Raw genomic sequence first — 23,721 nt, 5'->3', positions numbered from 1 at the left:
AAAAAAAAAAAAAAAAGAGTATGGGACAGCAAAAGTTTTGGTCATACCAGTGGCTTAAGATCCAAGCATGAAATTTCTTTGTTGGCTATGTCCAGAGTGATGGTTGATATCGTGGGTCTCTTTATGCTGCAAGGCAATGGGAGTGTGTGTTATTGCAGTAAAAAGCATCGACAACCCCCCCATTCATTTATCTATCCTTCCACCCATCCATCCACCCATCCATCCACCCATCCATCCACCCCATCCCCCCCATCCATTTCTCCATTCACTCATTCATCTGTTCATCCAGTCGGTCCAGTATATTGACCAAGAACATCTGCTCACACATGGTGGCACCACCCTCCCTCTAGTTTCTACCTCTTCTTGAGTCAGTTTTGTTAATTTATATATAATTACTTATTGAAAAGAGCATCTGAGCCCCAGTTTTATTATCACCTAGCTGCATATAATGTTTTCTCATTGTTCTTTGAACAGGTTCGGTGTCCATACTTTTATTTTCATTTTTCATTCCTATTGTTCATTTTAATTCTGTCTTTTCTCCATCAGGATTGTGGTGTCTTCTGAACAACCAGCTTTATCTTACGTCTTGACTCTATGCTGTCTTTTTGTTCTCTATTTAATACATTCCGTATTGTATCATGGTTCATTCCCTTCCCATAATTTCTTTTTGTTGTCCCCCTAGGTCCTTATGTTAAATATTTAGTTTATTTATCACTAGGTCCATTTTTTCTCCTCATAATAAAAGTGCTTGGGCTATACATTTTTTCTCTGAATATATTTGAGCTGAATTCTTTGATTCAGAGGTTATTTACACGGTGTTTCTTTTACATATATATATAATTTTTTGAGAAACTACCATTTGTTAAGAGTTTTAAAAACATTTATTTTATTGAAGTATAGTTAATTTACAAAGTTGTGTTAATTTCTGCTGTACAGCAAAGTGATTCAGTTATACATATATATATATATTGTTTTAAAAAAATTTTATTTTATTTATTTATTTTTGGCTGCGTTGGGTCTTCGTTGCTGTGCGCGGGCTTTCTCTCGTTGCCACGAGCCGGCTTCTCACTGTGGTGGCTTCTCTTATTGTAGAGCACAGGCTCTAGGCACGCAGACTTCAGTAGTGGTGGCTCGCGGGCTCTAGAGCGAGGGCTCAGTAGTTGCGGTGCATGGGCTTAGTTGCTCCGCGGCATGTGGGATCTTCCCAGACCAGGGCTTGAACCCATGTCCCCTGCATTGGCAGGCATATTCTTAACCACTGCGCCACCAGGGAAGCCCTGTATATATATTCTTTTTCAGATTCCTTTCCATTATGGTTTATCACAGGATATTGAATCTACTTCTTGTGCTATACAGTAGGGCCTTGTTGTTCACCCATCCTATATTATAATAGTTTGCATCTGCTAACCTCAAACTCCCAACCCATCCCTCCCCCACCTCCCCCTTTCCCTTTGCAACCACAAGTCTGTTCTCTATATCTGAGTCTGTTTCTATTTCGTAAATAAGTCCATTTGTGTCACAGTTTAGAGTCTACAAATAAGTGATATCATATGGTATTTGTCTCCCTGTAAGAGTTTAATCGTTCTTGCCTGACTGTCCTTGGAGTGGGGGAGTCTGGGTCTCGGCCCTGATTCCTTGGCTCCTGCTAAGGGGACACCCTGGGGCCACCCACCGCTACCATCCGGTAATGACGTACCTGGAGGTGAAGTTGGGGTCAGCCCTGCCCCAGTGTTGCTGCTGCCTCAGTGAAATGTTCTGCGGAAGCAAGAGAGAAAATGCAACTGCAGCAGTGGAGCAGCCCCGGGTGGTCCCGCAATCAGGGCTCAGGAGAGACGGAGGGCAGGATGGGGGTGTTGGGAGGAGGAACCCGGGAGCCACCCAGCCTGCCTCTGGGTCTAAGCCCGTGAAAGGCTTCTGGAAGCTCATGGGAATGATCCCCCTGCTCCAAGCTCCCTGTCTTTGTCCCGGGGACCCACAGTGGCGTGTGACTTACTTTCCCCTCCTACTTAGCTGTGATGTGACATGGTCTGATCCAAAGAGTTTGTTGTGGTCTGGGGTCAAGTCTCAACTCCTTGCTGTGACTGCGAGGCCTGGCTCTGCCCTATGGATCCCCCAGACCCATATTTGGCCAAGACCCTCCCGGTGGCCCTGGCTTGCCTCCTGATTCCAGGGTTTACCCAGATAACTCAGGTCTCACGCCCTCCCCGGGTGGGTCAGGCTCCCCGCCACATCCTCCTTGCCCCTTCTGTGTGACACCTGACGCCCTCACTCTGGGGGACTGCGGCCTGCCTGGGGTGGGGGAGGGGCAGGGTCTGTGTCCCCTCAAAATTCTGCAGCACCTTATCTGGGTGTGTGTAAGGAAGGGAAGCAGGAAGGAGGTCCGACGAGGGACATCCTGAGGGGGCTGGACCTGGCTGGCCCAGTGGGTCAAGGCCGAGCCCCTCTCCTGTTGATCCGAGTTTGAGGGGGGGAGGGGCGACCTCACCAGCCTGTGTTTGGTGTTCCCATCGTAGGTGTAGCCGTCCTCGTAGATGACAGCCTGCAGCCCCAGGGAATGGGGGTTGCTCACCATTACCTGGGGGCGGGATGGGAGACGCACGTTCTGTACGGCACCAGCAGGCCAGCAGGCGCGGCGGGAGCAGCTGGGGGCGCACCCACAGGTGACCCCGGTCCCCCTTCAAACTGAAGACTCAGCTTGCTCTGCAAACGCAGCTGCCGGCTCCATCCCCAGATGCACCCCCCCCCACCCCTTGTCATCTACACCCCCTAACTGTGGCTCTGAGTCCCGTTGTGCAGACAGCCTGGGGTTGCAACCCTGCAAGACCCAGAACTGTCCCTGGTGCGCGGAGGGGCCCGTCCTGCGGGGGGCGGGGGGTAAGGGGGGGTGATGAGAGAGCACAAGGCAAGAGCCAGCCTGGCGCCCCCTCGCGGGCCCTGGTCCCAGCTGGCTAGACATCCCTTTGCATCCTTACACTGGTCCACCCCCCTGTTTTCAGCTCGATTGTTTGCACCAAGAGTCCAGGCTTGGACACGTGGGTTTCAGCTCCAGGAACGCCCACTGTTTTTCAGGCATCCCCTCCAGGAGGGAAGCCGGCGCTGGCTGAGCTGAGAGGGAGGAAAGGGCATTTTTGGAAAGGTTCTGGGGCAGCTCCGAAGACGGGTGGAGAGCCGGCACAGAGGGATTGGGAGAGGAGGCTGGGCCGGCAGGTGCACAGCCACGGCCAGGCATGTGGACCCTAGTGAGGAAGAAGGGGAGTTTCTAGGGGCTTCCTGGGTGAGCGTGTCTTCCGGGGGGATGCCAGGGAATTTCCAGAGCCTGGGAATTGTGGGCACAGGACGTGAGGCCAAGGCTGCTAGGGATGCCAGGTGTCAGAAACACTTGTCAAACAGATAAAGCATGCTTACTAGTGGGACGGGTGATGTGCTGGGCCGGGGTATCATGAGGGCCGTCAACTCCAACTCACTGTTCATATCAATGGTATACATTTTATTTTCAAATTCTCCCTGCAGAAGTTCCACCTAGTTAGAAATGCAAAAAAAAAAAAAAAAGAAAAAATCCATCAGTCAGTCATTCAATCCATCAGATCAAGCCTCTGTTCCCCAAACTACAGGGCAAGTGGTCAGTGGCAGGAGGGGGCTCCCCAGGGATGGAACCTTCCAGTCTCTTGGGCGCAGCAACCTGGGCTGTCACTCAAGCCACTGTCTTCGCCGCTAGACCCTGCACCCGCAGAAGACCCTCAAGGTTCCCCCCACCCCCGGACACAGCCCCTCTTCTCTCCCGAAGTACCCTGGCCCCTCCACTCCCTGCCTGACTTCTTGCAGTAATTGCCTGCTTGCGTTTCTTCCTAGAATTATTGCCAAGCGTGCATCCCTAGATGATATAATTTTTCTGTTGGCGAACATCTTGTCTTTTTAAGTCTCTTTCAATCCACAGCTTCCCCTCCCTCCCTTATCATTTTCATTTCTAGGCATCTTTGAAGAACCCAGACCGTGGGACCTGTAGATTTCCCGCTGTCTGGGTTTCCCTGGGGCAGATGGACACACGTTCCTACGTGCTCTGCCTTTTTGGCAGGTTGGTGGCTGGATCCATCAGATTACGGTGGGATCGAGTTGGCAAGACCCAGCAGGTGAATGACATTCCGTAGGTGGCACGTAACGGCCCGCTGTCTCTCTTTTCCGACACTGGGGTTGCCACAGGGCAATACCTTATCATTTTGTTTTCATGTATTCACCGGAATAATTTTATAAAGAGACCCTTTCCCTGTGCTGACCCATTACAAGGGTGTGAAGGAGAGGAGGAGAAATGCTTGCATCTTGCCTTTTATTTATCCCCTTTTTGTTGTTGTTGTTGCTGTGCGTGGGCTCTATCTAGTTGCAGAGAGCGGGGGCTACTCTTCGTTGCGGTGCGTGGGCTTCTCATTGTGGTGGCTTCTCTTGTTGCAGAGCACGGGCTCTAGGCGTGTGGGCTTCAGTAGTTGTGGCTCGCGGGCCCTAGAGCACAGGCTCAGTAGTTGCAGCGCATGGGCTTAGTTGCTCTGCGGCATGTGGGATCTTCCCAGACCAGGGCTCAAACCCGTGTCCCCTGCATTGGCAGGCGGATTCTTAACCACTGCGCCGCCACCTCGTAAGCCCTATTGATCCCATTTTTAAGACAGTGGGTTGGTTGCCTGCCGTGCTAGGAGGGGAACCAATAAGTTGCTTCTGATTCCAGGTCTGGGGTTGGCAAGGAATGACAAGGTTAACTGAAATGTCCTGTCCTGGCAACAGGACTCATGATTGCCCGTGTGCATCCTGGTCTCCTGGTGAAGGTGGTGTCTGCCAGGCTATTTACCCTGTCCAGACTCTATTCTTTTCTTTTTTTTAATTTATTTATTTTTGGCTGTGTTGGGTCTTCGTTTCTGTGCGAGGGCTTTCTCTAGTTGTGGCAAGCGGGGGCCACTCTTCATCGCGGTGCACGGGCCTCTCACTATCGCGGTCTCTCTTGTTGCGGAGCACAAGCTCCAGATGCGCAGGCCCAGCAGCCATGGCTCACGGGCCCAGTTGCTCCGCGGCATGTGGGATCCTCCCAGACCAGGGCTCGAACCCACGTTCCCTGCATCGGGAGGCAGATTCTCAACCACTGCGCCACCAGGGAAGCCCCAGACTTTATTCTTTAAAAGCAAATCGCTAAGGCCAGTCCACACGCAGGCAGGGGGCATTCAACACCACCTCCTGGAGGGGAGAGTATGTACTTATGTTATTTGGAACTCCTCTGTGATGGAGAGGTGTCTCCCATCCGTTTATTTATTCAGTCATTTATTTACATCGGTATGGACTCGTGTATATTTATTTTGTACTTTAGCTTATTATCCAATACTGTGTTATTTTTGTGACTCACAACTATTTCAGCTTTCACCCATAGGATCTCGATAGGCTACATAGTCGCTTTGTCTTTTTTGGTGGGGAAACACTACTTGCTAACGCCATCTTTCTCAGAACGGTTTCAGTGGCCAAATATTTGCATAAAAGCCTTGCTGTGGCTTCCTCTCTCTCTCTCATTCTCTCTTTCTTTCATTTTCCTGCACTTGGCATAAAACCAGCAATTCCCAGACATGCCAGACATGTGATTTCAAAGACCCACAGGAAAATGCTCAGGGCTGGGGATTGACATGTTACTGTGGCAAGAAAAGAAAATAAGAAAAAACCCTGTTCCCACCTATGAGCACCATCATCTCATAAAAGGACGTTTTAGACAAAGTGTGTTTTATCAATAAACTGTACATGGCACAGTTGCCTTTCTTTGAGTTTTCATTTCACTGATCACCATGGACTCAAAGGCCCTTTGGAAATGGACACTCTAACATCTTTCTGGAAATGAATCCATAGGGTCACGACCACATACTTTGCAGACATCGACTTGGAGTTGGGGATCCATGAGAGTTGCCTGGATGTTCACGGGGCACTTCTGGAAATCAAAAGCTGGTGAGGTTGAGTCAGGGAGCGGGCTCAGTATCTCGAGCATGCCCACGTCAGTGAACATCAGGACCGCCTCTTCGGACCAGATGTTTTGGTCTGCAAACTAAGAGAAAAATGACTTCTGAGATCAGCTCATTCTCATTCTTTTTTGCGGATGTAACCTTTTTCTTATGATTCGTATTTAAAGAAGGTAGACCAAAAAAAAAAAAAAACCCAAACCCTAAGAAACCAAAAAACCAAGCAAAGTCATAAGTATACTTTGTTGAGGCACCTACTCTTCAGGTGTAAAACTAATTGAGATTACTGTTATGTTATCACTATTGCTATTAAAAATACTATTACTAGTTTAATAACTAGAGCAATTTCTTCAGAAAAAGGATCAGACAAAAGAAAAAAAGAAAGAAGAAAAAGGATCAGACATTTGAGAGGAAGACCGTTATTCCTTACCAACCGGGTAGCGCCGGGATTTGACCTACTTTGATTAGAGAACTTGACAGGATTCCCAGGCTTCCATAGTATAAATTATTCTCCTGAGTTAAAACGGCCAGTTCATTTTCATCTAGGGAAAACCAAAGAAGACAGAACAAAAATTGAAACAAGGGTTGTTTCCATGGACAAAAATGTAAAATATATTAAATATTAAAATTAGAAAATTACCCCAAATTCCATCATACAGACCAGGGGTCAGCAAATTTCTTCTTTAAAGGACGAGATGGGGACTTCCCTGGTGGCGCAGTGGTTAAGAATCCGCCTGCCAACGCATGGGATGTGGGTTTGATCCCTGGTCAGGGAACTAAGATCCCACAGGCCGCGGGGCAATGAAGCCTGCGTGCCACAACTACAGAGCTCGCGCGCCTCAACTAGAGAGTCTGAGTGCCACAAACCACAGAGCCCACGTGCTCTGGAGCCTGCGCACCACAACGCAAGATCCCATGTGCCTCAACGAAAGATCCCGCGTGCCGCAACAAGGAGCCGACACAGCCAAAACGGTCAATCATTCAATCAATCGATCGAAAATAAATAAAATAAAAAAGACAAGGAAGTTTTCAGAAGAAGCAAGGTTTGGGGCTCTATTGACACCTGGGGCAGGACGGTTCTTTGTGGGGGGGCCGTCGTGGCCACAGTGGGGTGTGGAGCAGCAGCCCCAGCCTCCACCCAGAAGATACCAGGAGCCCCCCGAGTCGTGATGACTACACATGCCTCCAGACACTGCCCAGTGTCCCCAGGCTGAGAGCCAGCGGTTAGATGGAGAAAAGGGATCCCTCAGGGCAGCGGTAAGCTATGGGATGAGATTCCAGATACACAAACCTGAATGCAATCCTTGCAAGTTTGGACTCTATTCTTTAGAAAATAAGGAACCAATCCAGCAATCCCACTCCTGGGCATATATCCAGAAAAGGTGAAAACGCCAGTTCAAAAAGATACATGCACCCCAATGTTCCCTATTTACAGCAGTCAAGACATGGAAGCAACCTAAACATCCATCAACAGGTGAATGAACAAAGAAGATGTCATATATGTATATACAATGGAATATTACTCAGCCGTGAAAAAAGAATGAAATAATGCCATTCGCAGCAACATGGATGGACCTAGAGGTTATCATATTAAGTGAAGTCAGAGAAAGACAAATATCATATGATACCATTTACATGTGGAATCTAAAAAAATGATACTGATGAACTTATTTACAAAATAGAAATAGACTCACAGACATAGAGAACAAACTTATGGTTACCAAAGGGGAAAAGGGGGAGGGATAAATTAGGAATTTGGGATTAACAGATACACACTACTATATATAAAATAGATAATCAACAAGGACCTATTGTATAGTACAGGGAACTATACTCAATATATTATAATAACCTGTAATGGAAAAGAATCTGAAAAAGAATATATATATGTTCAGTTATATATACAGATATGAAACTGAATCCCTTTGCTGTACACCTGAAACATTGTAAATCAACTATACTTCAATAAAAAAATAAAAATTAAAAAAAAGAAAATAAGGAACGATTAAAGATTCTAGACATGGGAAGTGATGTGTACTCATGGTTTTTTTTAAAAAAAAGAGGGGCTTCCCCAGTGGTGCAGTGGTTGAGAGTCCGCCTGCCGATGCAGGGGACACGGGTTCGTGCCCTGGTCCGGGAAGATCCCACATGCTGCGGAGCGGCTGGGCCCATGAGCCATGGCCGCTGAGCCTGCGTGTCCGGAGCCTGTGCTCCGCAACGGGAGAGGCCACAACAGTGAGAGGCCCACGTACCGCAAAAAAAAAAAAAAAGAGGAGGGAGAAGACAACCCATAGAACGGGAGAGAATATATCTCTGATATATATTCTCATCCCATCTCTGATAAGGGACTTGTATCCAGAATATATAATAATTCAGTAATAAAAAGACCAACAGCCCAATCAAAAAATAAGTAAAAGATCTAAATGGACATTTCTCCAGAAAAGATATACAAATGGCCAATAAGCAGGTGAAGAGACCCTCAACGTCATTAGTCAGTAGGGAAATGCAAATCGAGCCCACAACGAGATACCACTTCACAGCCACCAGGACGGCTCTAGTGAAAAAGACAGAAAGCCAAGTATGGGTGAGGATGTGTGGAAATTGGAAAGGACTAATACTGTGTGGTCCCCCTCACAGGAGGTCCCTAGAGGAGTCACATCCATAGAGACAGGAAGTAGGATGGTGGGGGCTGGGGGAGGGGGATGGGGAGTTCGTGTTTAATGGGGCAGTTTCAGTTACACACGATGAATACATTCTAGAGATCGGCTGGACCACATTGTGCGTATACTTAAAACTGTACCGTGCACTTAAAAATGTGTTCAGAGGGTAGATCTCATGTTAAGTGTTGTTACCACAATAAAAAAGAAAATGATGGGTAATGGAAAAGGCAAACAGTAGAATGACTCAACGATAATACGATACCATTTACATAAAAAGCAACCACAACATCTAGCCCCCTACCAAGTTATTACAATAATATTAACCGTATTCCTTATGCTGTATATCCATCCTTGCGACTCATCACTTCATAACATAGGCAAATGTCAAATCACTACGTAGTACACCTGAAACCAACATAATAGTGTATATCAACTCTATTTCAATAAATGAAAAGAAAAAATGGGGGCAAAAGGGAAAAAAAAAAGCAACCACAACAAGCTACACAGATGACGCTGTACATTTTCAGCAGGTCCATATTTAATATAGGTGTGAGGCTTTCAACTGGCTAAAAAGATACTTTCCAGATTCCTAACAGTGATGACCTTTAGGAAGCCAAAGAGGGGCCTGGATTCAAAAAGCTGGTCAAAAGGACTTTAATTATAGTTGTAATGTTTTAAAAAAAGCAAACTTTTAAAGGACCATGCATCACTGGCATAATTATAAATTAATTTTTTTTTTCTTTTTTCTTTTTTTTTTTTTTGCGGTATGCGGGCCTCTCATTGCTGTGGCCTCTCCCGTTGCGGAGCGCGGCCATGGCTCACGGGCCCAGCCGCTCCGCGGCATGTGGGATCTTCCTGGACTGGGGCACGAACGCGCATCCCCTGCATCGGCAGGCGGACTCTCAACTACTGCGCCACCAGGGAAGCCCCTATAAATTACTTTTATATCATTACTTTCTATCATGATAAATTAACGTTTAACAGATAAACGGACATAGACAGTAGGAGGTAACTCAGTGATGGGCAAACAGGGAAATATGGGATCTTAAAAGTTACACGGGTGGGACTTCCCTGGTGTCACAGTGGATAAGACCCTGCGCTTCCAATGCAGGGGGCCCGGGTTCGATCCCTGGTCAGGGAACTAGATCCCACATGCATGCTGCAACTGAGAGTTCGCATGCCACAACTAAGGAGCCTGTGAGCCACAACTAAGGAGCCTGTGAGCCACAACTAAGGAGCCTGCCTGCCACAACTGAGACCTGGTGCAACCAAATAAAAAAATAAATACTTTAAAAAAATTACAGGGGACTTCGCTGGCGGTCCAGTGGTTAAGACTCCGTGCTTCCACTGCAGGGGGTACGGGTTCGATCCCTGGACAGGGAAGATCCCACGTGCCACGCTGTGTGGCCAAAAAAAAAAAAAAGAAAACAGAAAGGTCACATGACTCCACAGTTTGCTGCACTATTTGCCTCAAATAGTGAGGAGCATGTGAGGAGAAAAATTACACTGGTGGGTTTCATTTTACCTGACTGAACCAGCGGCAGGACAACAATTCACTGGCAAAGAACTCCTGGGGGTGCCATCTGTCATGGGCTGAATTGTGTCCCCTCCAAACAAGATATGTTGAAGCCCTAACCCCCAGGACCTCCCCAGGATGTGGCCTGATTTGGAGCCAGGGTCTTTACACAGGTGATACGGTTAAGGTGAGGTCATTCGGGTCGGCCCTACTCCAATAGGACTGGCGTCCCTGTAAAAAGGGGAAATTTGGACACAGGCATACACAGAGGGAAGATGATGGGAGGGCACAAGGGGAAGACGGCCGTCTGGAAGCCGACGGGAGAGGCCTCCGAAGGAACTGGCCCTGCCAACACCTTGACCTCAGACTTCTGGCCTCCAGAACTGGGAGACAATAAATGTCTGTTCTAATTCACCCAGTTTGGGGTGCTTTGTCAGAGCAGCCCCAGCAAACGATATCCAACTGACATTCCATTTCACTGTGAAAGGGCACAAAAGTTTCTGCTCTGAGTTCCAGAATGTGTAATAACCGTATTTTGTTTCTGTTTTGGCCAGGCTGGATCTAGGGGGTCAGAGGTGAATAAGTCAGGTCTAAAGCACGTCTAGAAAGCTCCCCTCAGGCCGGGCACGCACTGGCAGCAACGCTGTGGATGGTGATGTTGGCTTCAGAGATGGAAGAATACAAGATGTGTTGTCCTTCTCGCACATGGACAGGGTTGACCAGCTGACCTAGGAGATGACAGAGCAAATCGCGAGACATGAGCACGTATTAGGCACGGGATCCCCCGCTGCCCACCTGGCCCCTCGGTTTACAACTCAGATGATAAAGAATCAAGGAAAGTGCAGCCGTGAGATGCAATGCTGTAAAACTTCACATAGAATTCATTAGGTTTAAGAAAATGCGACCCTCCCCCCCCCGCCCAATCTTCTTGATGTGAGAGCTCTGAGGAATGGACTGGATACCAGGTGAACTGCAGGATGCCTTTTACTATACAGGTAACATGTAATCAGAATTTTCTTTCTGAAATGCCCCCCACCCACCCCCCGTGGCCAGGCCAGCCCTAAGCCCTTTTCTTGCATTGGAAGGAAACAGCTGTGTTCAGGTGGCTGACTGGTACTAGGGGGCGTGCTGCAATTGCGGGTGCTCTGGCAGCCACTGTTGTGCCCAGAGGTCTCTGACAGCACCTCCTCCTGGGGGGAGAGCTGCCTTTTGCTCTTCTCCTTACTTGGGCTGGTAGGCTGGGGCTCATGTGTCTAGGCCTCAAAACAAGATCTGCAGTTCCTGGACTTGGCCCCTCTGCCCTAGGCGTCCAGTGACTTTCAGAACCTGCCTTCAGGGCCTAAATATCCCAGGAGGAGGGAAATGGGGGTTGGGGGGTCGAAGTGAGGATGGCAAAGTGACAATGGGCTTGTCGTCATCCACTCAGGTCAGGGAGAGAAAAAAATGACCGCTTGTGCTTGCCCACCCTGAGCCTGGGCCTCGCTCACCTGCGTTTCGGGAAACCAGCAGGCTCTTCTCAAACCAGAAGATCAGGATGCCTTTCTGGCCCGGGGCAATAAGGATGTCAAGGGTCCCGTTGTAGTCAAAGGGCAGCCCGAAACTGCGGTTCAGGGGGTGGTCTGAGTAGCCGAACATGGCCTGAGAGAAGAATATTGAATCTTGAGCAAGAAAAGAAATGACCGCAATAGAACTGTGTGAGTCCATGTGCTTTGTCACTGGAACTCTCTTCAGACCTTATTACCTAGTCCGGTGGTTCTCAGCTTGGGGTGATTCTGCCCCCAGGGGACACTGGACAGAGTCTGGGCTCATCTGTGGATGTCATGACTTGCGGGGCTCCTGGTGTCGAATAAGTGGGTGCAGGTGGCAGCTCTACACCCCACAGCCCCCGGGATGGGCCCTCATGACAAAGGACACCCCCGCGGTGCTGAGAGCCCCCTCTCTCCTTCTGCGCTGCCACGCCCACGTTGGTGCCCTTGTACCTGGATTATCATTCAAGCTGATTTCCCAGGGCTGGTCCCCAGATTCTTTTCGTTCTTTCTTTCTTTTTTTTTTTTTAGCCATGTCCTGTGGCTTATGGGATCTTAATTCCACGATCAGGGATCAAACCCGGCCCTGGCAGTGAAAGCGCAGAGTCCTAACCACTGGACCGCCAGGGAATTCTGCACCCGCCCCAACCCCCGGCCCCACCGATTCTTTTCCTAACAGCCTTTTGTGTCTTGTGACCCTCTAAGGTCTGGCTCTTAAGTAAAGTCTAAATTACTCTCCGTGGTTCTCAAAGTTCTCTCTCATCTGCTCTTTTTTTTAAATTAAAGTATAGTTGATGTACAATGTTGCAATAGTTTCTGGTATATAGCAAAGTGATTCAGTTATATATAAATTCCTTTTCAGATTCTTTTCTATCATCTGTTCTTTACGGAAGACCTCTGACAGCACTACACAAGGATGGAATTAAAAAACCCAACACTGGGGCCTCCCTGGTGGTGCAGTGGTTAGGAACCCGCCTGCCACTGCAGGGGATGCGGGTTCGAGCCCTGGTCCGGGAAGATCCCACATGCTGCGGAGCAACTAAGCCCGTGTACCACAACTACTGAGCCCCCATGCCACAACTACTGAAGCCCATGCGTCTAGAGCCTGTGCTCCGCAACAAGAGAAGCCACTGCAATGAGAAGCCCGTGCACCGCAACGAAGAGTAGCTCTGCTCTCCTCAACTAGAGAAAACCTGCGTGCAGCAACGAAGACCCAACATAGCCAAAAATAAATAAAATTTATATATTAAAAAAAACCCAACACTGACACTGGTTCATAAGTGAGTCCCACCAAGATACTGGCATCCGTTTTCCAGAAGATGCACCGTGGCGGAGGGAGAGATTTTCCCCAGGATGGCTTGCCGAGTGCCTCCAAGTTTGCAGCAGATGTACGTGGTTTGCAGGATCCTAGTTCCCCGACCACGGATGGAACACGTGGCCCCTGCAGTGAAAGTGCCGAGTCCTAACCACTGGACCACCAGAGAGTTCCCTGGGTGGCTTTCTAAGTGCCTTCTGGGGCGAGGAGAGAAGCTTAGCGGGTCAGGGCCACGGTGGACTGTGCACGGGCTGCTGACCTTGACTCGCCCCGCCCCCACTGCGGCCGCAGGGGCCAGACCCACCCATCCTCACTAAGCTAAGGGACCGTGAGTGAATGTGAGTCCGCAGCCCCCAGCCCGCGCCTGCTCAGCGATGGATTGGCTGCCTGCCGGTCCCTGGAGCCTGAGAGGCACCATCTCAGCAGAGCTGCCAGGGGTCCGAGTAGCCAATTAAGACAACGAGCCAAACACTAGAGTGCATTCCGCTTGTAATTGCTCACTGCGGTGGCCTAAGAGCCCAGGCCAGAGAAAACGCCAAGGGCCCCTGTTCGTCCCTCCGCAACGGAACCGCGGCGGGTCCCCTGGGTCAGCGCAGGGGTGGGGTTCATTTCCCTGTGTGGGGAGCCCCAGTCAAAAGGCGCCTGCAGGGACTTCCCTGACGGTCCAGTGGTTTAGGAATCCGTGCTTCTACTGCAGGGTGCACGGTTCGATCCCTGATCTGGCTGGGGAACTAAGATCTCGCATGCCGCATGGTGTGGCCAAAAAACAAACAAACAAACAAGCAAAAAAAAAAAAAAAAAAAAAACCACCCCGGACCTCGGCCTCGGGAGGTGGAAGGGCCAGGAACTGAAAAGTACTGAATCAGAGAGCCGGGAAGTGGCTCCAGGCTTCCCCCTCCTCCCCCCCTCAGGAGTCAGAGGTCTGAAGACCAAGCCTGGGCTGGGAATGCAGAGATGCGCAGAGCCTGCCTGACCGGAGGCAGGAGTCCTTGACCACAACGCCTTCAGAGCCTGCCCGTGCATCGTGCCCCAGGCGTGGAGTGGGGAGGGCAGCTCCCCCAACCTCTGCCCCCATGCCCTCCAGGTAAAGCCTTGTGACTGCCTGTGGTCAGATCTGGGAAACCATGCACAGGTTGTAACCAGAGCCGGACTCCTCAGCCACCTCTACATTCTTGGGATTTCCAGAGTCTGGGAGTGTCTCATTCACCAGGCGCCCTGGCAGTGCGTGCTCATGAGGGGACTCTGGATGGGGGTCTGGGCCCACCGTGTGATTAGAGGGTGGGGCTTGCAGCCACCAGGTAGCAGCCCAGCCTCTGGGAGCTTCCTGATTGTCTGTCTCCCCCAAACTTCAGAGTGGCACACCTTGCTTACAAATTTTGCAACACGGGGGTACTGACTGTACTTTAATCTTCGCCTGACTTAATATTTTTTCTTCAGATGCACTTTGCATGGACTGATTCCTCTTCTTAACTTAGTCTTATCCTAAATGATACCTGTGAAGTCACAGTTTTCACGTCCCGATTTTCTGAATCCACGTGAAAATAATTGTTAACAAAAGGGTTGACATGAGGCATTTAAAATGGTCTTGGGTGCCACCAGTGACACATGCACCACACCTTGTATTTTATCCCTTAGTGCCCAGCACCTCCTAGACCCTACTTAAATATTGCTGAGTGCATGCCTGAATGAGCTAATGAATGGGGGGAGAGAGAGATGGTGGGTGTGTGGGTGGGTGGAAGGGTATATGGATGAATAGGTAGCTGGGTGGATGGATGGTTGAGTAGATGGATGAATGGATGGATGTGTGGATGGGTGGGTGGATGGATGTGTGGATGGATGGATGGATGGAGGGATAAGCAGGTTAATGGATGGGTGGATGGATGGATAAGTAGGTTGATGGACGGATGAGTAGGTGGGTAGATAGGTGGATGGATAAATGGATAAATGGAAGGATGACTAGATGGATGGATGGGTGGATGGATGAGTAGATGGGTGGGTAGGTGGGTTGGTGGATGGATGGATGGATGGATTCATGAATAAGTAGGTTAATGGATGGATGGATGGATGATGGATGAGTAGGTAGGTAGATGGAAGGATGGGTGGGTGGTTGGATAAATAGATAAATGGAAGAATGGGTAGATTGATAGATGGATATGTGGATGGATGAGTAGGTGGGTCAATGAGTGGGTGGATGGATACATGGATGGACAGGTGAATGAAAAGCTAGATGGATTTCAGATATGAAAATCTAAGTGTGTGAGTTTTGACAAAAACCTGGCTTGGGGTAAGGGTCACTGAAGTGGTTCTTCCCAGTCCAAAAGGTACTCACCTTCCGTTGGTCAACGAGAAGCAGCCCAACCTGTGAGAGGGAGTAGAAGTAGAAGATCCCACCCAAGGAACCGACTAGTTCTGCCTACGAAACAAACAAAATAGAAGTAAGTCATAAACATGTGTTTAATTCTAAATTTAACTCTAGATTATCCAGTAAGCTAAAAGGAAGGAAAGTCTTTCTCTTTTTAACAATATTGTGATCTGTTTTCCCTCTGTAAAAATGTAGCATGTAGGGCAGAACTTTGAATGAAGTCGGCTTTGCCTGGGCTGATAGGGGAAGTGGTGTGACCCACACTGTGAGGTGCCTGCCTAGGTCCCTCACTCCTGCCTAGGTTCCTCATTCCTGATCTTTGGCTGGTCAGCAAAGTGCCCACGAGCAGGCAAGTTGGAGCATGAGGCCAAGGACCCCAACCTAGGGACAGTGGGACAGATTGCCATGGCAACCCAGCTGGCTCCCTCCAGACACTTTTCAGGTAAGAGAGAAAGACCACCATCTTATTTAAGCCTCTGTTATTTGGTTGTGTGTGTGTGTGTCGGGGTGGGGAGTATTTCTATTATATACAGTGTCCTCCCCCAATTCATAGGTTGAAACCCTAACCCCATGTCTTCGTCTGTTAGGGCTGCTATAACAAAATACCATAGACTGGGAGGCTTATAACAACAGTGCCCTCCTTTATAAGGGCACTAATCTCATTCATAAGGGCTCCACCCTCATGACCTAAGCACCTCCCAAAGGCCCCCATCTCCTAATACATCACATCAGGCATTAGGATTTCAACATATGAATTTCGGTGGGGGACACAAACATTCAGACCATAGCACCCCCAAAATGATGGTATTTGGAGGTATGGTCTTTCGGTAGAAATTAAGTTTACTAAGCCCTAATCCAGGAAAACCTCATCTTAACTAATTACATCTACAAAAATCCTATTTCCAAGGAAGGTGACATTCTGAGGTTTTAGGGTGGACATGAATTTTAGGCGGACACATGTTCAACACAGTCCAGTTCTCTCATCTGTAAGATGGGGATGCTGGTGGTACCTGATGTTGTAATCCATGTGCAGCCTTTACTATGGCACAAGCTTTTTTCCATGAACCGTGCTGTCTCCTTTCCTAACTTCCTAATCTCCCTAGCCAGCTGCTCTGACCTGAAATTCTTCCCTACGCTCCCATCCGCTGGACTCTTCGAGAGAGAAAAGTCCTTGCTCGCCACAGACAGCTAATTACTCCTATCCCACAGGACACATTTTTCTGTTTGTTTGTTCATTTTCTTACCAAATTGAACATACCTGTCTTTCCTGGGAATATTTCTGAAATCTGTATCCCCGGGTATTCGAGAAATAGATATTGGCCTGAGATATCTGATCTCCACGCAAATAAGCAAAAACCGAGTTACTTATATCCTGGAAGAACACACAAATAAAACAGTCTCTTTAAAAGGAGATAGAAGGTGGGGGGGCGGCGGCTGGGGAGATGTTCTTTAAACAGATAAATCAGTTCTGGAGGTCTAATGCATAGCATAGTGGTCACAGACAGCAATACCATATTAGAAACTTCAAAGTTCCTGAGAAACTAGATCTTGTTTCCACAACAGAAAAGCAATGGTAATTTTGTGACACGACAGGATGGTAATCATACCGCAACATGTAAATGTGGCAAATCAACACATTGTATACCTTAGCTTTACACAGTGTGGTATATCAGTGACATCTCAATTTAAAAAGCAGGGAGGACAGATGCCAGTGATAACATGCCTGGGCATTTAACCCAGAGAGATGAAAACTTATGTCCACACAAACACCTGTACATGAACGTTTATAGTGGCCTTATTTGCACCAGCCAGAAAGTGGAAACAACCCAATGCTGGTACACCCACCACTGTGGAAAAGAGCAGACTCGACATATACGTGACAAATCAGATGAGTCTCCTGAGAATTTTGCTGAGAAAAGCTAGTCCCCAAAGGTTGCATATTGAATGATCCCGTTTATACGACATTCTTGACATGATAAAATTAGAGAGATGGAGAACACGTTAGTGGTTGCCAGGGGTTAGGGCAGGGCACAGAGGTATGGAGAGTTTTGGGGCCATGAATCAGTTCAGGGTTTTCCTTTGTTTGTTTTTTTGTGTGTGTGGTACACGGGCCTCTCACTGTTGTGGCCTCTCCCGCTACGGAGCACAGGCTCCGGACGCGAAGACTCAGCGGCCATGGCTCATGGGCCCAGCCACTCCACGGCATGTGGGATCCTCCCGGACCGGGGCACGAACCCATGTCCGCTGCATCGGCAGGCGGACTCTCAACCACTGCGCCACCAGGGAAGCCCCAGTTCAGTGTTTTGATGGCAATAGCGGTTCTCTGACTTTAGGCAGTTGTATCCATGTCAATTTCCTGTTTGTATCACTATAGTTATGTAAGATGTAACCACTGGGGGAAACTGGGTGAGGGATGCATGGGACTCTCTATTATTTTTTCAACTTCCCGTACATCTATAATGATTTCAAAATAACAGGTTTTAAAAAAGAAGATAGATGGATATATTCACAGTGTGTCAGCCAGATGATCCCAGGAGCTCCAGAGCCCTCCCACGGGCTCTCAGTCCTCTTCTGAACCCTGGGAGATAACATGGCCTGAGTCCTGAGTCCATCACTGTCCCAGCCCTCAAGGCTTACACTTTTTTTTTTTTCTGCTTCGCTGCATGGCATGCGGTATCTTAGTTCCCTGACCAGGGATCAAACCCGTGACCCCTGCAGTGGAAGCATGGAGCCCTAACCGCTGGACCGCCAGGGAAGTCCCTACACTGTCTTTATTTCCATTCATAATTAGCTCACAGCAGAGTAAAAAATGAGATACAACACATGGTACTCACCATGCAAAAGGAATTTCCACTGTAACAACAGTTGTCACCAGAAATATGTGAAACAGGGTGTTCTACACCTGAAAGGAAAAGGGCATTGAAATGCTCTCTGAGTTCCCTGAACGTTCAGAGAGAAGGTTAGAGCAGGGCTTCTCATCCTCCACACTGACATCTGGGGCCAGATCGTTCTCAGCTGAAGGGGCTCCTGGGCACGGTAGGATGTTTTGCAGCATCCCTGCTTCTACTGACTTATTTAACTTATTCAATTAGTTATATAATGATTTATTTAACCAGTGGAACTCTACTCCAGTCTTTTTTTTTTAAGGTTTTTCTTAAGCTTTAGATCACAAAGCATCCTTTTTTTTTTTAGTTAAAAATTTTTTTTAAAATTTATGGCATGTAGGATCTTAGTTCCTGACCAGGGATGGAACATGTGACCCCTGCAGTGAAAGCACGGAGTCTTTTTTTTTTCCAAATAGAATTTATTTATTTAGGCTGTGTCAGATCTTAGTTGCGGCATGAGGGATCTTAGCTGTGGCGTGCAAACTCTTAGTTGCAGCATGTGAACTCTTTTAGTTGTGGCATGCATGTGGGCTCTAGTTCCCCGACCAGGGATTGAACCTGGGCCCCCTGCATTGGGAGCTTGGAGTCTTACCCACTGGACCTCCAGGGAAGTACCTCTCCTCTAGTCTTGACAAGCAAAAATGTCTTCAGACATTGCCAAGTGTCATCTGGCGGGTGAGGGGCAGAATTGTCCCTTGTTAAGAACCACTGGTTTGGGGTCTTCCTTGGTGGTGCAGTGGTTAGGAATCTGCCTGACAATGCAGGGGACATGGGTTCGATCCCTGGTCCAGGAAGATCCCACCTGCCGCAGAGCAACTAAGCCTGTGCGCCACAACTACTGAACCTGCGCTCTAGAGCCCGTGCTCCGCAACAAGAGAAGCCACCGCAATGAGAAGCCCACGCACCGCAACGAAGAGTAGCCCCCGCTCACCGCGACTAGAGAGAGCCTGTGTGCAGCAACGAAGACCCAATGCAGCCAAAAATAATAAATAAATAAATAAAATTTTTAAAAAAAGAGAGAGAGAAAAGATAAAACTTGAAAAAAGAAAGAGCCCACAAGCCATGCAGGGCAGGGGGAAAATATATTTAAAAAAAAACCCCACTGCTTTGGCAGAAACTCTTTTAGGACTCTGCCAAAATTGCAGGAAGGGTGCCCTTCTCTTAGCAAGGCATTCTTTGATTCTGTTTTAAAAGGAGAAGCTTCAGCTCCAGAGAAAATACACACGTGGCCAACAAGCACATGAAAAGATGCTCAACATCACTAATCATTAGGGAAATGCAAAGCAAAACCACAGTGAGATACTGTCCCACACCCATTAGGATGGCTACTATGACAGAAACAGAAAACAAGCTTCAGTGACAATGTAAAAAAATTGGAAACCTTGTACACTGGTGGTGGGAATGTAAAATGGTTCGGCAGTGTGGAAAACAGTGTGGAGGTTCCTCACAAAATGGAAAATATGATCCAGCCAATTCCACTTCTGGGTACACACCCACCAAAAACTAATAGCAGGGACTCAAGGAGACATCTGTATACACAAGTTCAAACTGGCATTATTCACAATAGCTAAAACATGGAAGCAGCCGAGTGTCCATTGACAGATAAATAGATAAGAAAATGTGGTCCATTCATACAATAGAATACTATTCAGCATTAAAAAGGAAGGAAATTATTTTTTATATATAAATGTATTTATTTTATTTAGTTTTGGCTGCATTGGTTGCTGTGCGCAGGCTTTCTCTAGTTGTGGTGAGCAGGGGCTACTCCTTGTTGCGATGCGTGGGCTTCTCATTGCAGTGGTTTCTCTTGTTGCAGAGCACGGGCTCTAGAGCACAGGCTCAGTAGTTGTGGCATGTGGGCTTCAGTAGTTGTGGTGCGCGGGCTTCAGTAGTTGTGGCTCGTGGGCTTCAGTAGTTGTGGCACGTGGGCTTCAGTAGTTGTGGCGCACGGGCTTCAGTAGTTGTGGCTCGTGGGCTCTAGAGCGCAGGCTCAGTAGTTGCGGCACATGGGCTTAGTTGCTCCACGGCATGTGGGATCTTCCCGGACCAGGGATCGAACCCGTGTCCCCTGCATTGACAGGCAGATTCTTAACCACTGCGTCATCAGGGAAGTCCCCAAAAGGAAGGAAATTCTGACACACGTTACAACATGGATGAACCTTGAGGACATTATGCTCAGCGAAGTATGATCCCAATACTGTATGATCCCACTCATTTGAGGTCCCTAGAGGAGACACATTCATAGAGACAAAGTAGAATTGTGGGTGCAGGGCTGGGGAGGAGGATGGGGAGTTAGCTGTTGGGATGCTAGTAAACAAATTGATGGAGAGATGATCCCATTCATTTGAGGTCCCTAGGGGAGACACATTCATAGAGACAAAGTAGAATTGTGGGTGCAGGGCTGGGGAGGAGGATGGGGAGTTAGCTGTTGGGATGCTAGTAAACAAATTGATGGAGAGAAGAGGAAGGACAGAGAGTAGACTGACTTACGTTACAAGGAGCCCTGATGGTTCCTTCGTAAGTTAAATATAGAATTTCCATCTGACCCAGCAATTCCACTCCTAGGTACCTACCCAAGAGAATTGAAAACACATATCCACACAAAAACTTGTACACAGGTGTTCACAGCGGCACTATTCACCACGGACCAAAGGGGGAAACGACCTCAATGTCCACCAGATGATGAATGGATACACAGAAGTGGTCAATCCACACAGTGGAGTGTTACTCAGCCATAAGAAGGAATGACCTCCTAATACACGCTGCGACATGGATGAATCTCAGAAACGTGATGCTCGGTGAGAGAAACCAGAGGAAAAAGGCCACGTGTTGTGTGATTCCATTTATATGAAACATCCAGGACAGGCAAATCCACACAAATGGAGAGCGGGTGAGTGGTTGCCAGGGGCTGGGGGAGGGGGAGGGGGAGGGACTGTGAATGAGGACGGGGTTTCCTTTCGGGGGGATGACAATGTTCTGGTACTCAACAGTGGTGACTTTTGCACAACACTGCGAATGTACTAAATGCCATTGAACTGTACACTTGAAAATGGTGAAAATGGTGACTTGTATGCCCCTCCCCCCCAGAAAGGGAAAAGAGCCTTGAATTGTGAGAGAGAAAAGAATTGCACTGGAAGATTAGGAGGGGCACTGGGAGAGGATTGGGGCGTGAAGGAAAAGCCCACCAACATGGTTGAAGTTTGGAGGAAGAGAGAGGAAGGTGGCGAGGAGGGAGAGATTTTAGGCAGTGTCGCTGTGGGTGGGAAGATCTGTAAAGAGTAGGTCAACTGATGTCTTGGAGGCAGAAGCATGTTTGGGGTGGATATGAGCAATTGATGAGATGGTTATAAGACTGGCCCCCAGGGACTTCCTTGGTGGTCCAGCAGTTAAGACTCTGCGCTCCCAGTGCAGGGGGCCAGGGTTTGATCCCTGGTCAGAGAACTAGATCCCGCATTGCAACTAAGAGTTCATGTGCCGCAACTAAAAGATCCCGAATGTCAAACTAAAACCTGGCTCAGCCAAATAAATAGATGAATATTAACAACAACAACAAAAAGACTGGCCCCCAGGCAGCCCAGCTTTACTTGCGTTATCCATTCTCTGTGGCCTATTCATGCTGTGTTTACCATAATCCTCGATGGAAACACTCAGTCCCCCCCCGTGGGATGGGGTTTCAGGCCAATTTTTATTGAACTTTAAAGGACAACGTAGGGAATTCCCTGGTGGTCCAGTGGTTAGGACTCAGCGCTTTCACTGCCCAGGTTCAATCTCTGCTTGGGGAATTAAGATCCTGCAAGCCACTTGGTGCAGCAGAAAAAAAAAAACAACCAGACAATGTAATGTCCAGGGGCTGGGACTGCCCTGGTGGTCCAGTGGCTAAGACTTCACGCTCCCAATGCAGGGGGCTCAGGTTCGATCCCTGGTCAGGGAACTAGAGCCCACAGGCCACAACTAAGAGCCCACATGCTGCAACTAAGAGTTCACATGCCGCAACTAAAAGATCCTGCATGCCAGCAACTAAAGATCCCACCCGCCTCAATGAAGATCCCACACGCGTCAACAACGATCCCGCGTGCTGCAGCTAAGACTTGACGCAGCCAAATAAATAAATAAATAGTTTAAAAAAATGTCCAGGGGCTGACATCCAAGTAGCTGCATCGTCTGTTCTTCTGAGCCTTTTCTCTGATGTTGGTCAAATGCAAACAAGAGTAAAAAATACAGAATACGCATACCTGTAGATGCATTCCAGGAATTGGCTTCATAATCATAAACATAGACTTTTCGATTCACTACTAACAGCAATACTGAACCAGCAAAATGTGCTGATGTTACTTCTGGTATGCCAACCTAAGAGTAATGACATATACGATATCAGTATGTACATCTCTTCGGACATCGATTCAGAAAGCGATACTTCTAGACACGCATCCATGGAACATTCATTCCAGCAAGAGTTCTTTGGGTCCTAGATATTGGGAACCATGTATCTTGGGGATTAGCTGAAAGCAAAACGGGGAGGTCGAAATTGGTGTTTGGTGCCCTTGGATAGCTAAATTTGCTCCATCTCCTTCTCCCGTGTCAAAACCTTCTCTGAGGATAGGCACTTCCCTGGTGGTCCACGGACGAAGACTCCATGCTCCCAATCCAGGGGGCCCGGGTTCGATCCCTGGTCGGGGAACTAGATCCTGCATGCCACAACTAAGAAATCTGCATGCCGCCATGAAGATCCCAAGTGCTGCAACTAAGACCCAGCACAGCCTACATAAATAAATATTAAAAAAAAATCTTCTCTGAGGATAAAGGCTACAGCATAGATGACGAATCATAAGCATAACTGATAAGTGTGTCACTTATGAGAGAAACTGGTATTTTAGCAGATGGCGGAAGCTTCTGGAGCATAGGTGCTGCCAAATTTCTCAAGATAGTTCCTGAGTGGGTACAGGTTTTTCTGTTTTGGTTGAGGGCAATTTGGGGAGGCCCTGAAATCAGTGTGTGTAATCTATCACACAACCAATTATAAGGAGCTCTTGCAAGAATTCTGGTTCTTTTTTCAGGGGGAAAAAAAAGCACCTGTTTTGGTAGTAAGGGCAGAATAGAATCAAGCCTTCTTTCGGCTTAGAAATTGCTCTCAATGTCTTTAAGAGGTACGTCGTAAAATAAGCCCCCAAACTAACAAAAACAGACTAGCGTGGTGTTTTCTGAACTATATCTAACCCTAAGTATTACTTATTTCAAGCATCCCTCGGATCGTTCAGCAAAATAACTACCTGCATTGACGTAGGGATGGAAAATGGAAGGACACTACTCTCAAAGCTGTTCTTCGTGAGAAAAACTTGTCTTCTGAAATAAACAATAAAAGGGTTCAATTAGGACAATCTCACACAAGAAAAGAAAAAAGACAACGGCAGACATTCTAAAAATGTTCTATTCAAATGAAATTCTTTTCTTAACAAGGAACCATTTTGTCTCTATCTATCTATCATCT

General features: G+C 47.9%; 1 protein-coding gene across 1 annotated transcript in view; it reads right to left on the bottom strand.

The window, feature by feature from the left end:
- The window catches only part of CATSPERD (cation channel sperm associated auxiliary subunit delta), a 39,553-nt gene that overhangs the window by 11,380 nt on the left and 4,452 nt on the right, over positions 1-23,721 (bottom strand). The window contains exons 4-16 of the mRNA XM_060006546.1: positions 23,504-23,576; positions 22,469-22,583; positions 18,186-18,253; positions 16,610-16,723; positions 15,319-15,402; positions 11,636-11,786; positions 10,781-10,876; positions 6,432-6,514; positions 5,882-6,058; positions 3,406-3,519; positions 2,486-2,575; positions 1,697-1,755; positions 48-126 (exon numbers count right to left, since the gene is read on the bottom strand). Coding sequence (XP_059862529.1) covers positions 48-126; positions 1,697-1,755; positions 2,486-2,575; positions 3,406-3,519; positions 5,882-6,058; positions 6,432-6,514; positions 10,781-10,876; positions 11,636-11,786; positions 15,319-15,402; positions 16,610-16,723; positions 18,186-18,253; positions 22,469-22,583; positions 23,504-23,576 — 1,303 coding nt within the window. The remainder of the gene's footprint in view (positions 1-47; positions 127-1,696; positions 1,756-2,485; positions 2,576-3,405; positions 3,520-5,881; positions 6,059-6,431; positions 6,515-10,780; positions 10,877-11,635; positions 11,787-15,318; positions 15,403-16,609; positions 16,724-18,185; positions 18,254-22,468; positions 22,584-23,503; positions 23,577-23,721) is intronic.

This window comes from Delphinus delphis, chromosome 3 (assembly GCF_949987515.2).
Source record: "Delphinus delphis chromosome 3, mDelDel1.2, whole genome shotgun sequence".
NCBI lineage: Eukaryota > Metazoa > Chordata > Mammalia > Artiodactyla > Delphinidae > Delphinus > Delphinus delphis.
This window is presented reverse-complemented; position numbering and strand designations above follow the sequence as displayed.